A 14588-nucleotide genomic window follows, 5' to 3' on the forward strand; every position below is an offset into this window, starting at 1 on the left:
TACTTACTTAAAATAATGTTTAAGAATTGTATGAGATTTTTCTTTATGTTTGCGTGTGAATCACGGTAAAGGAAAAATTGATGTGATGTTGTTTTTATAGTTGTGATTTATATATTTTAAACTTTATTGCACAGCACAATTTGTAAAAGTATCGTTATCTAACAGTCAACCTTTGGGTCGTACAGAGAATGCTATGTGGGTGCAAAATATATACTTACAATGCTCGAAACTCCCTGCTAAGAATTGTAAATTCCACGGATACAAAGTCGTGGGCAAATTCCAGTTCACAATAAGGATTTGTTAATGTCGAAATAGTATTTATATGTAACACTACTCAGAAGTAGGTATTTTTTATTGAAATGCGTAGCGTTAAAAGTAAAGGTCACATTGTGTCATTTTGCGTAAAATGTATTTTCGCACTAGGTATTCATAATAATTTTCTATAAATCTACCCACGAGTTATGACCTAAATCTGAGGGTGTATTGTTTATTGAAAATTATTTTCTAGCAAACATCTACCTATAATATTACAAATAGCATAAAAAATCAAATCTATGTATATGTATGGATAAATAAATAAATAAAATAAATAAATATATTAGGACAAATCACAAATCACAAATCATGGATGGGTACAATTATAATAAAATTGTAAGTGAGCCTGTATGTAATAGGATATAATAAAGAAAAATAATTATGAGGGAATAATAGAAGCCAAAACATTTTTTTAATGTTTGTCTTTCTGCCTGTATGTTTGTTCCCACATCAGGCAAAAACTACTGTATGGATGAATGCGGTTTTTACAGTTGTACAGCGAAAGGTTTCAAAACATGATATATGTTTCATTGCGATACGTTACTCAGAACTCGAGATATAAATAATAGACACGAAATAAACGCAGCGAAGCCGCGGCAAAAGCTAGTTTGATATTGAACCCGAAAAAAAAACTAATTTTTTTTTTCACCATTTCAGCATTGGACATTTGTCGACATGTGTGGTCACCGAAAAAATGAGGTGCTTCTTTAATTTACTAACTTTAATCTATGGGTTGTTAGTTCATTAGCTTAATCACCTTTTGAAGTCGTCGTCATCGACGACCAATCTTGTTAGTTTTATTTTCGTGATTCATTCATCTTTTGCTAATGTGATGTGAATTAAACTTATCAAAATATCTACATCAACAATTTGACCGCCATAAGTTGTTATTTATAACTTACTAGCGTAAGTACTAGTGAGTCAGGTTAGCACTAGGTAAAGTAAGTAAAATAATAATGAAGCAATTAAATAATTACAAAAGTTAATTACAAGTAAACACCAATTTAGCGTTTATTCAACTTTAGCAGTAGAAATATTTATGTCGGGCAATAACTGCGTCATAACAAAGAGACTGACAATTTATAATGTGAGAATTGTTTTGATAAGCTTCGGTAATTATTTTCTTAATGAGTCAATTCATTATGAATTAAAATTGATTCCTCCATTCAATATTTCTCTGAGGTTGCGTCGGAGGACCTTCCCTCTGGTGTTTCTTGGTATTTTATCGATGAACCTGACTCCTCCACGAAGTTGCATGTATGGTGATACCTGAGGAATTTTTATGATGAGTGAATTTGTATAGCATATAGATATAATGAGAATCACAAGGTATATAAATAAATACACTATGTATAGCTATACACATTATCATAATTTAAAACATACTTCAGTTATGGAATACTCGATATATTTATCTGTTAGTATCAACTCTCTCATCGACGTGTAATACCTTCCGTTCGAGACTGTGACGCCGCGAAGCCCGGGGACAGCGTTTTACAACGAATCTGCCTGATGGTAGATAAATACTACTATTACGTATTATATAAGTAGTTAGCTAAATTACGTTATCAGCGTCACGTCACCCGTCTCACTTGTCCAATAAACAGGATAGCAGACTTCACACTGTTTATTTGAAATGTTTGGCATATCGATAACAGATGTTAGCCAGATTATCGGATGGAAATGGCTATAACGTATACAGGATTGGATTTGGCAGCTACGTTGATGATAATCTATATCTAGATATATTTGGGTAGGTATAGCCAACGACACGATTAGGTATCCAGGTCACACGTAGACGATTGCGTATTACGTTGGATCACTATGAAGCTGAATGGTTTTTAAACCCCACATTTTTTAAAGTCTGCATTCTACGCAAATTAAAAAAAAAACACAATATGATAATGTTTACCGCATTACACAAATCAAAAATTTAAATGCTTTTGTGATCTTGTTTCTTTCTTATTGAGTGTGTAATTGCTAACACTGATGTCAGATTTTATTCACCGACATCTAGTGGCAAGTAGTCGCGTACACACTAGTATACTAAAACTGTGAACCAGTGTGCAGGTTTACTCACGATGTCTTACTTCACCGGAAGAAACTGGTGGTCAATGAGTCAGATAGGTATATAAACTCATATGGCACGAGTAGGGTTCGAATCTGGGACATTTCGATCTCAGGTGGCGGTCTTAATCACTCGACCACCACCGCTTTCATAATAATCATCGTCATACAAATTAGTATTTTATACATATAATTATAGATTTTGACCGAATTATAATTACATTGTTGACTGTACCTACTATCGCTCGTTTATGCAAGGGTATTACGAAATGAGTTACCACATCATAATCGCGTTTAAGCTCTTTCACTCTGAAACTAATTTCGTTTTCAGCCACTTAATGTGCTTAGTGTTTTATTTGGAAATAATAAAATGTAGGGGCTCGATATATACTTAATCCGTCTGTTTTCTTCTAAGTGAATGAAATAATAAAGTTCTAAATACTAAATACTGATCAATTTCGGTATAGAATCTATCAATGGAACATCAGAGATAGGAAATATTTTGTATATCATCGCTGTTTATCACTATTTACCTTATGGCTCTGGTACCAGATAATATTCAAAAAAGTTAAAGCATACTTTAAGCTAAAGATTGCTATGTCACTATCGCAGTTTATAATACACGTCTTTTACAGAAAGACCCAACATACTTTGGCTATCGACCTCGGTATCTATTTTGACTATTTACAGTTCTTTAATACTGACTAATAATACAAGATGGCAGGTATTTACAATTGTTACTTAACCATCAATTTTCGATCCTAGAATAGCCGTACTTAATTATAAAAAATTGTATCCCATTTGTTTTGTTGGTATTTTACTCCAGTTGTTATGTCATCATAGGCTAAATGATGACATAGGCATCTTTAAAAGTTTTAGATATTTTTATAATAACCCCGTGTTTTACGGCATCACAACGAAATTGCGAACACGAAAATTGAGAGAGGTCATTAGGTATATTATTTATTTCATTATATTATATAACTTTAATTTAACTTCAAGGTATGTCGCTATGTCCCTATATCTCGGCTGGAATCTTGCAACTCAAGTTTGAAGCAGATATCTTCAACGATTGAGCTGAAATTTTGTACACGCGTTTAGTTTGGATGACAATGCATTATTATGATACGCATGACCTGATAGTGCATCCACTAACAGTTCCAGATGTGGGAACTCAACTTTACTGCACGAACATGATTTTTTTGTGACATATTAAATGCAATAAGATGTCTCCGACAACTATAAAAGATTGTAGCAAAAATGAAATTTTTAGAAATTACTTATTTTATTTCTTATTTTGTGGAGATTTTTTTCTACGCACGTTTAATGTTTGTATTCGATTTTGGACTCTAATACTGAAGGTATCTTTGGATTTTAAGAAAACACACAAACATGGCTAAATACCTCAGCTGCCACATAATCCACTAGTTCCGTCTCGGTGACGTCGACTCCCGGTTGTTTCACCACAAACGCCGTGGGTTCCTCACCAAAATCTGGAACTATCTTGCCCACGACAGCTGCTTCTAGGACTTTAGGATGCGCCAGCAGTATAGACTCCAGCTCTAGTGGGGCGACCTGGGATACAAATTAAATAGTTTTTAATAAATATTGGTGGCAAGGAAGTTTGTGGTTCAGCCTTAGAATAGAACTACTCCATATCTTCTAATTGATATCATACAGGGCGACTTATAAATGACATAAAATATATATAGCTGGAAATTCTGCATTCCCAAAGAGGGTTGACGTCAGGCAGGCAAAATTCGAGCCAAATCTTTAAAAAATTAAGATTGCATTTCCACTGATCCCGCTTCGCAGTATCACAGCCCCAATCACAACCGAGAAGATGCGAAGATAGAGAGAGGGAGAGTAGGACTATACCTATTCTTGAAATTGAAGTAATCGGCCTGATATTTAATTTTTGGAGAAGTTGAAAATTGAGGTACTTAATTTACTACTTTTTATCATTTACTAAATATTAATTTTTAGTAGGTTTAGAAAATAATTTGCTAAAAGTACTAGAAACACAGTTTGCTAGAAGATAAAAAGTTGCTAGTTGATATATATAATACATATAAAGCTGTTAGAAGTATTATATAATCAGTATCCAAGCGAAGACAGTAGATAACCGTCACCAATAGCTTCATATGGGATGCCTGCATACAAGGTAGCTCTATTTACGACAGTCAACTTGCAGTGACGGAGTTCCAGACGCCAGGCGTGACTTCGTAATCCATTTGGCATTGTGGCTAACTCGCACGGTATGGCTTGCTAACACCACGCCCTATTCTGGCATATTAATGGGGTGTTCTTGTTTATTATAGGAGGAAAAGTTATTATTTTAGTCTAGTGATCAGATATTATTGTCATTGTCACCAGAATTTCTGTGTGAAATTAAAAAGTGTAATTTTAGGATTTTGGGACAAGTTCTTGTAATTCCTTCTCTACATAATAATATTATTATGTAGAGAAGGAATTACAAGAAACAACAGTATATCACAAATGTATATCAAATTACATATCAACAATTATATAATTGTTGATATGTAATTTGGATATACATTTGATAATTTGATTTACAAAAATATTAATTTTATCCCGAATTCAATTTTCAGCCAGATTTCGGGCATAGATCACGGGATCAACGTTATGGGCGAAATCTCTCTCAAATTACTAGGTTACCTTATACCCATCGTACACGATAATTTCCTTCATTCTGTCCACAATGAAAAAGTATTTGTCTTCATCATAATATCCGAGGTCGCCGGTTTTGAAAAATCCCTGTTCATCCAAATACGTTGCCGGATCGATTCCTATATAGCCTTTCATAAATACTGGGCCAGCAACGCGGATTTCTCCCTGTGTATTTGGCCCCACTATTTCATTTGTTTGTGGATCCACGATCTAAAAATAGAATATTTCGATTATGCATATTGAGGATATTATGTTTTACTTTGATGTACCTACTACATAGACGGTCAAAGATTGAATTTAAAAAATTGGTTAACAGAAGTAGGTATTTTCGATCGTAATATTTTTTCTGTAAATATTTGTATTTTTTAATATGAACTAACATTTAAAATTTTCAATACTAAAAGTAATTGCCATAAATTAATTTGTACTAAATGTATTGATATATATTTATATTGATATTTAGTACAATAAAAAAATAAATTCATTTATGGCATCATTACACTAAAATACAAATTATATACAAATAAATTGTATATAGTTATGGAACTTTTGCTAATATGTTTACATTTTCTATCGCAAACGTAAAACTTACTTTAATGATAAGGCCTGGAGATGGCATGCCCACGCTGCCGGGTCTTGGTCCTTTAGTACCCCAGCTTTCAGACGTGGGTTCACCGCATTCAGTCATTCCGTACCCTTGTAGAATATTCTGGAGATTAGGAAACCTGAAAAAGGATATACTGTTCATAGTTATGCTTGTGTTTACGTATAATTTTTTTTATTAGGTTAAAGTCTTCTCCTGAAAAATTATTTGTTCACAGAAGTTTATATAGATTGTAAGTAAAAAAATTCTTCGAATATTGCTCGGAAACTTGAGGATTTAATTTTGGGAATTTCCGAATAACTTTCCTATTTCTTTCCGTGCAATGTTGAAAGTCTTTGTTCTCCCTAATCTCTATTGATATTATTTATTTATTGATACTATTTAAAATTATCGTAATGAAAACCTACCGTCTTTTTACATTTTCTATAGTCTTGATATGGAGAGGTGACGAACGCGAGTACACAATTTTGAGAGATTCCAGATTGTATCGACTAATGTTTTCAGCTTTTGAACAGAACCCAACAAGGGAGGGTACTATCATTGCGACGTTTACCTGTAATTTGTAATTTATTTATTTTGAATTATTTTATTTATTCAAATCCTCTACGTCTGTAAGGCGACTACAATAGTCATCTTTATAAAGTATGCTTATAGCGGACCCTGGGCTTCGATGGTCTATAGAGAAATGGGATGATGCTTAGATGAGACAGATGCTATCGTAGAATTTGTAATACTACTTTGTTAGTATTGCAATATTGCGAAATCTGCGTAGTAAATTGTGGTTACATTGTGTAAGGGAAAACTGTGATATTTTCTAATAAAATCAAATCTTTTACTTAGTGTACCTAATATAGTTTGTTAAGATGAATTCTTTACTTTATTTTTCGCTAATAAATAAAAAGAAATTAATAAAAATGTGATAGTGTCCCTTGGCGGAGGCGCCTTGCACTTCACATGAGCAAAATAAATAAAAAAATAAAAAATGACGATCGAAACTATTTACTCTTAAATTAATTTAATACATTACCTTGCATTCGTCAACACATCGGAGGAAGCCGTCGAGTGTCGGTTCGTTAATGTACACCATTTTCCGACCGGCCGAGAGGAATTTATACGTCATGAAAGTGTCGTAATTATGATACCACTCCCCGTACACGAAGCCAGTCGCTAACGAGCTGTCTTGGAAGCTAAGAAATTAACCTGATGTGTTATATATTTATGAAAACTTAATTGCACAAAATTATGTAAAAGAGATGTGGGCTTATTTAAAATACCCTTAATTACATTGCTGTATAGTAGGATTAATATTACTGATACAAAGATACAAAAAACATGCCACAAACCACATTCATATAGCAGTTACTTATTAACCAGCAACAACCATACAGGTGAAGAAATTTCGCGTAAATAACGAGGAACGCGAAGAAGGATATATAGGATATTATGGTAAGTGGGAAATTCGTATGGGCGAAACCAAGGGCAAAAGCCAGTAAAAATATGTATTATATAATAAACACTTCAATAATCATTTTTATCTAGCTATCATGTGAAAAACTATCTTGTATAAGTAGTATGTTGTATGTGAAACAAAGTTGGTACTGATTAGCACCAGCTTTGTTTTTATTATTATTTTATTACCTAGCAGAATCCTGCGAGGAAATAAAATAATAATAAAAATATGCGAAAAAATAATACTTATGTTTGGTACTTACTCGTGTGGTAAACTGTTCAGTATACAATTAAGGTGTGTCAGCTGAACTCCTTTAGGCATACCAGTGGTGCCAGAAGAATACAATACAAAGGCCACATCATCTTGGCCGCGGACCCTCTCCGGCTCAAAATTATTCACATCCACATGGGACAAAATACTCTTCACAGAAATCAAACTGTCCGTTTTTTCATCCAAAGTTATAAAATGTTTTATGCAGTCAAATGTTTTCAACAAATCCTCGTATGTATTCCAAAATAAATTGGTGCAGATAAAATATTTCGGCTTCGTGATGCTCAGTTTGTGTTTGAGTATCGCTGGAAAATATCAAAGCGCTTTCAAATGTGTTTAATATTAAGCAGACTATATAACTCAGACCAATTTGTAAACATGCAAAAATTGTGTTTTGACTATGTAAAATAATCTATCTAAAAATATATATAATAAAAAAAATATTTCACTATCATTATATTTCTATGACGTTGCTTGTTTTCAAAAACGATTTGGGACTTTTCATATATAAAAAAGAAAAATTGAATCTGATAATGAAAATATATGTTTACTCTTTCTCGCAAAGTTTTCTGAACGGATTTCGATGAAATTTTGTATACGTGCACAATATTACAGAATAGCATATCCTACGCGTATGTATATACATATATATACATTTTCCTTTCATCAGCACTTGATCACAATCATAATATGTTTCAGTATACCTTTTGACCATGTACTTCATTGCGTACTTACATTATTATATTACTGATAAAAAATTATACATAAATTTATATTTGAAAAATTGTAAGCCCTTCTGGCATAATAGGGACCAACACTGTTTGAATTAGTTTCTTTCGGCATTTCTTCTCAGCAGTGGTCGTTCCGAAATGCTAGTAGTTTGTAGCTTTGGTAAACATCATTTAATTTAGAATATGACGTGAAAAAGTGCCTGTGAAGGCCTAATTTCTGAATAAATGATTTGATTTTCATTTTCATTTTGACCCCTAGCACACCTACCCTTATCCCACTTTATAAGGGGTCGATACTTATTACGATAAGATTCATAATAAGTACGATGACTAAATTCTGCTATACTTGAAATACCAACGGGGCTTAGCTTAGCCCAGTTTGTAACTAGTCAACCAATAAAGTAATAAGCGATTGTACCTCTGCCACTCTTCAAGTCATACGGCGTGTATGTAGCGCCCGTGAAGATGATTGCCAAGGCTGATGGCACGAACTCAAGGCGCTTCTCAGAGCCCAAGGCCACCGTGTCTCCTAAACCTACCCCTAGTTTCTTTAGAGCACAGGACAGGCCGACTGCGTATTGAGTTAGCTCCTCATAGGTTAATGTCTCATGGGTGTCTGCGTTTTCCTATAATATTACTACTTTTAATTAATGATATTTTTTCATCTCATTACGTTAGGGTCATGTTAATATGAATTTCTTTATCAAAGTTTATGTATTTTAAATAGCTGATAAGCAACTACTATAGTGTGTGGGATATTAGTTACATTTGACAAGCATTGTTATAAATGAATCTTACTAGGAATGGATTAGATTTTGATTAAATACATACTGATTCATTTTATTTAATATGAAACTTAATTCATGGTTTAAATGGAATGGAAATAGAATACTTACGAGAGCGATTTCATTTTTGTACAGACGTAACTTGTCTAGCATGAATTTTCCGAAGTTCAAATGAGCGGGCACTTGCACTGTCTGATCTCCATACACAATGAGATTATTATTATACATTTTGTAAATAAAATTAAAATAAACAAAATTTTGTAAATAGGTCTGAGCAGATCAACGCTACGTGCAATAATGAATCGAAAAATACTGAGATCCTTTATAAAGTAGGTGATAAATGTGTGATGAAGACAATTGAATCATAACACTATCGTTATTCATAATTGTTTACTATTCTAATCTATACGTACTATTATTATAAAGAGGGAAGCATTTGTGAGTTTGTGACTTTGTGAGTTTGTATGTTTGAGGCGGGTAATCTCCGAAACTACTGAACCGATTTCAAAAATTCTTTCACCATTAGAAAGGTACATTTTATACAAGACTGTTATAGGCTATATTTTGTATCAAAATTACCACGGGATCGAAGCGCCGGGCAACATCTAGTAATTTATAATAGTAATACTTTTAACACATTCGAACCTTATCAAAAAGTACATAATAGATAAGTAGTTAGTGGTTTTTGCGCGTTGGTTTATAAGACATCATTTGTTTTCTTGATTTTAAAACTATAGTGAGTAAAAACTTTGAGTCTGTATAATTTAATGGCAGTAGTTGTACTATGATTGTTTTATATATTGTTTTTCAACTGACTTCCAAAAAAGGAGGACACAGCGAGGGTAATGGCCACTTTTACACCGGGTATATTTGTGGTTGCGGGCATTTGTGATTGATTTCGTTAATTTTATATTTTTTTATTTATTTTATAGTTTAGTTTAGTATCAATTATTTTTGTATTTTTAAAAATAAATAAAAATGGCATTTTGACAAAATTAGATATTATCCAGATTACTTATGACCGCTCTTGGAAAAATATAAGAATACCTTTGCACTCTACCACAGTTTGAACACTAACGTCACTGAACTAGTTAGAAAGAAATTGCCCATTGTGATCGTAATCAGGCGATAATTAAATTACGCGTCGTATATTTCCATAGACGAACATTAGTCATTTTTATTTACTTGTACTACTAACATGTTACTGATGACAAATAGTAGTAAATACTTGCGTACTATACCGAATTTAGTTCTTAGAAAAATAATGTTTTATCGAAATGATGAATTTCTTAGAATTTTTGTTGTTGTAATAAGTTGAATAATAAAGATAAAATCACAGATGCGTTATTTTGACGTTGTCTGCAATACAGATTGTTTCTTCCTATAATTCTTAGGGTATGCCCTAAGACTAACTTACTACTTGCTTTCTAAATCTATGGATTTAGAAATGGCGCGCGCGGTTCTGTCTTAGGGTGAGTTGCATTATCAACTTTGACGTTGATTTTAACGTGCACACTGCTAACATTTGCACAAAATGGCGTACTTTACGTTTTTTTGCACATTAAAGTTGACGGCGCAACCCACTTGTTATATAATCAATCTTACCATGGGTTTTATTGATTGTATAGTAATATAAATTATAGATAGGAACTTACATAGAAAATTACTGTAGACTTTGAAGGAAATGGAAACCAAAGCCTGATTTATTTTAAACAATAAGTACTTACCTACTGTAATAGGTTTCGTATGAAAAAACGGACTTCATATTGGACAGGACTATAAAAGGTCTCAATATTCTGAGAATAAAATAATTAATTATTAGATATCATTTAAAATTCAGTCGTTAATTTGATATAGATTTATATTTAAAATGTGCGCGTGGAAACGCTAACAAATGATTGCTTTACAGAGTATCCAATAAAATTCGTACAAAATCCTATTATACACAAAGCCGAATAAATCCGTACTATTGTAATTTAAATCTGACTACCTACTGCCTTTGAATTTTATTATATACATTTTAAAATTGCATTGCTGGTGTGCTTTTAATCTTTGTTTAAAATAACCAGTCGATATCGTAGTAAAATTCTCGTAAATTAGGTGTTCATTCGTTTTCGCTTGTTACCAGTATACTTTAAATACCTACCATGTTTAGATATTGAGGACAGATCTCATTTGATATTCCTATTGAATTCCACGATATATATTAGTAAAGAGCAGTTGCCAACAAGTGAAATCAGATACAGTGTTAAAAAGAAAAAATATATGCTTTTTATAACCGTGGAAACGACATGATGTCACAAATCTTGAGGTCAAAACACGCTTCAATTATATTTTAATGGGAACTAATAAAATACTAAATCTTACTGATAAAATAATAATAAATTTATAAATGCATTCACATAAGACACCACTCCTATGTAAGACAATGTCAAAGATTTTGACGTATTCATCTATCTACTTAAGAAAAATTCATAAATCAAGATATGGTTTTGTTCAAGTTAACTAAGAAGTTATTCCAATCAATATGTAATGTACCTAATTCTACAACTGAACCACTATTAACTATACGAGCGAAATATTAATAAACATCAAAATCAGGTAGTAAAGTAACTTGCATAGGTTCTTACTTTCTAAAATAAGAATACGGTACCAACCAAATGCCACTCAAATGATTCGAAACTTGTCAGTAGTTTTACGACTGTCAGAGCTACATTTACTGTCACGCATGCTAGATTCTACAGAGTAGGTAACAAATTTACAGGACGCGGCGAGGGCGTCACTGTTATTGACATATTAACCTGAGACAAGAAAATTACTTTTAAAAATGATTGCAACGTTGGATATTTTCCTTGTCATTCTTTATTAATACCTGCTATAATATTACGAGCTAAAGCTTTGAAACATAGAAAGGCTAATTTTGGCCACTTTTATATCCCTAACATATTTGGAGCTAATTTACACGAATTCAAAAATCCAATCACATCCACATTTTAACATGAATGTTGACCAAATTATTTTCACTGTGGAACAGGGGGATGGCATTTCCAGCTGTGTTTTTAAGCCACGTTTTGCTCCTACCGCGTTCCTACATAATAAAACTATGTGCAACTTTGAAACGCAAGAATAGCACCTATCGTGGCGCTAATAAAGCTTGTGATTGCACGAATTTGTGAGATTGGCACCTTAGCTCGATTGAAAATTCACTGGTATAAAACTCGAATGCAGTAAATTACTAAGTAACGTATCGATTCGTCCGGATAGTAAAGGGGCAGTGCACTTTCCACGGTTCCTACTAATGAAACACGTCAATACAGCCTTGACGTGTAACATCTTTCCAGTGATATACTGCTATATGTGGGACTGGTTTCATGAAATACCTACCATGCAGTGACTGTGTTAATTGTTTGTAATACACATATCTGTTAATCAACTTAGATGTTTCAACAGTTTCCGATTATGTTAATTTAATACATTATATGATAGGTGTCCGGATGAAGCTTGTTTCAAATTCCGCCAATCAATTTCGAAATTAGCAATTAGTTTCTCATATTATGCAAAAATATATTCGACAATGTATTTAGGCTACCAATATATTTTAGTTAAATGCACGAACAATTTCAATAAAATCTATACTACCCATTCAATATTATTTTATTGTATCAATTTTGTAAATAAGAATACTGTAACCATGATACATAAATGCAGGTCTCTCTCCTAGATCTCAGTTGCAGCTGTATTTTCGCTTGAGGTCCATGTAAAAATAAACGTTAAAATATTGAAGTAATTTTACGACAGAACGCCTGCAACTTTCTGTGGTAATGCATTGTTCCCAATTAGCTTTCGAAGATTTTATTCGCCACGTACCTACGACAAATACGAAGTGGTAAATATTCGTAAAAAAAAACTCAATTTATCATCAATTTTTTTATGATATAAATATAGAATTTAACTTTTCAATTTACGAATTAACTTTCAATGCATTTTTGTATATATAAACTAGAAAATTCGATAAGAATAATACACTAGTTTTATTCTACTGTTAGAAAATAATAAAGAACGTGATTTGTCACGAGTTAAAGGAAGGTGGAGTAAACATACTTTACTTTTAACTTACGCAAGTGCTGTTTGCAACACTTGTACTTAATTTAACCGCGGCAAAATAAATACTGTTTATCGCGGATGTGAGCAGGAAGAGGCATTTACATTTCTCCATACAAATAGCTCCTTGTTAGTAGTTTTAAGTTGCATCACATTAGTAAATAACTGCTAAAATAAATGAATGTCCAAAATACATTATAGTGACTGAATGAATATAGAATCATTGATTATATAATGAAAAAGAGAAGGAAGGAAACATTTATAAAAAACATTGTTTTATCGACTGAAAAAATCAATACTAAATGCATCTGATATCTTCAATTTATATTACCACTTATGTTGGTTTGCGCGACTAGAAAGTTTTTGCATTTTAAAAGCGTATCCTTTCCATTCCTTCCTTTATACATTCTTTAAATGAATTATTTCAATTATCGAATTTAAATAGAACAAACGCTATATGACTTTACAAGTTGCAATTGCTAGTTTAATTTTGAATCTACATAATTAGACCCAGATAGAATATCTATTTATGGATATGAAACGTTTATTAAGGGGTGTGGATTCTCGCCCCAGAAAAGGACCACTACAGGAGAGGCTTTTATGAGACAATTATAGGATATAGTCTTACAGTATATTATACTTACATACATATTATAACGCCAGACAGATTTCTACTTGTCACGATCTGATGACCTCGTCCTGACAAACCTCACTCGCCTCCTCTGTACTCATCACTGTCTTCTCGCATGCTCTCAGGCCATGTGTGCTCCCTGCACATTGATACGAAGGTAACTTACAGTAAACATTAGATAATATTGCATTTGTGAAACATTCAAGCTTTATTTCTTCAATAAAACAAAGTCTCTTCCCGTTGTCTGTCCCTATGCATTTAATGTTTTTCAACCTTTAAAACTACGCAATGGATTTAAATACGGTTGATGACGATTTTTTTAATAAATATATATATATAGTGTGATTGCTAAGGATGGTTGTAATTGGTATAGTAGCCGAACAAAGCCGGGACGGGCCGCTAGTAATATATAAGTTAAATATTTTTACGGAACTTGCGTCGCTTTCTGTACACACAATGCAGCTCTTGCGGAGCATTTTAAAACGTTATTTCGAAATTCTTAAGAAGTTTTACGTATGCTAATATTTCCTGTCGCTGCGACTCTATTGTAGAACCTCGATAACTCCATGCTATTGTGCTGATGAAATAAACTATGATAGTACTTGGCAGGTATGTATAAAATCACAGTCGTATCTTCAAAATTTTAAGAGATTTTTACGCTGAGCCTGGGCTTTGCGGCTTCACAACCCTGAACGCAACGGCAGAGATGATTGATGAGTAGTTGGCAGGTATACTATATGCTGAATAAATTTATTACATCACAACATTATTGAGTTCTGTATAGATATTTTTCTGATATTAGTACAAAAGTGAATAATACATTATGTATTGGTGATAAATTATTTATAATAATAATGTCGATTATTTTCTATACAAGCTTAAAGGACTTAGCGTAATTTATTGTGGATTTATGTGTTACTAGCAGCGCCCCGAGGCTTCGCTC

At 32.7% G+C, this 14588-nt stretch overlaps 1 protein-coding gene across 2 annotated transcripts; it reads right to left on the minus strand.

Annotated features, from left to right (window-relative positions):
- Positions 1 to 592: 592 nt before the first annotated feature.
- LOC128672563 (luciferin 4-monooxygenase-like) lies at positions 593 to 9950 on the minus strand. Of its 2 annotated transcripts, XM_053749799.2 has the most exons (9): positions 9025 to 9946; positions 8547 to 8754; positions 7390 to 7702; positions 6705 to 6864; positions 6085 to 6230; positions 5666 to 5798; positions 5062 to 5283; positions 3787 to 3957; positions 597 to 1584 (listed from the first exon to the last, which is right to left on the minus strand). In XM_053749799.2, the coding sequence occupies exons 1-9, from the start codon at positions 9139 to 9141 to the stop codon at positions 1456 to 1458; spliced, it is 1599 nt and encodes a 532-aa protein (XP_053605774.1). In that variant the 5' UTR covers positions 9142 to 9946; the 3' UTR covers positions 597 to 1455. The 2 variants fall into 2 exon arrangements, with proteins under 2 accessions (XP_053605775.1, XP_053605774.1); XM_053749800.2 differs by lacking the exons at positions 6085 to 6230; positions 6705 to 6864 and having other exon boundaries at positions 593 to 1584; positions 9025 to 9950.
- Between the last annotated feature and the right edge of the window lie 4638 nt (positions 9951 to 14588).

The sequence above is a fragment of the Plodia interpunctella genome, chromosome 9 (genome assembly GCF_027563975.2).
Source record: "Plodia interpunctella isolate USDA-ARS_2022_Savannah chromosome 9, ilPloInte3.2, whole genome shotgun sequence".
Lineage (NCBI taxonomy): Eukaryota > Metazoa > Arthropoda > Insecta > Lepidoptera > Pyralidae > Plodia > Plodia interpunctella.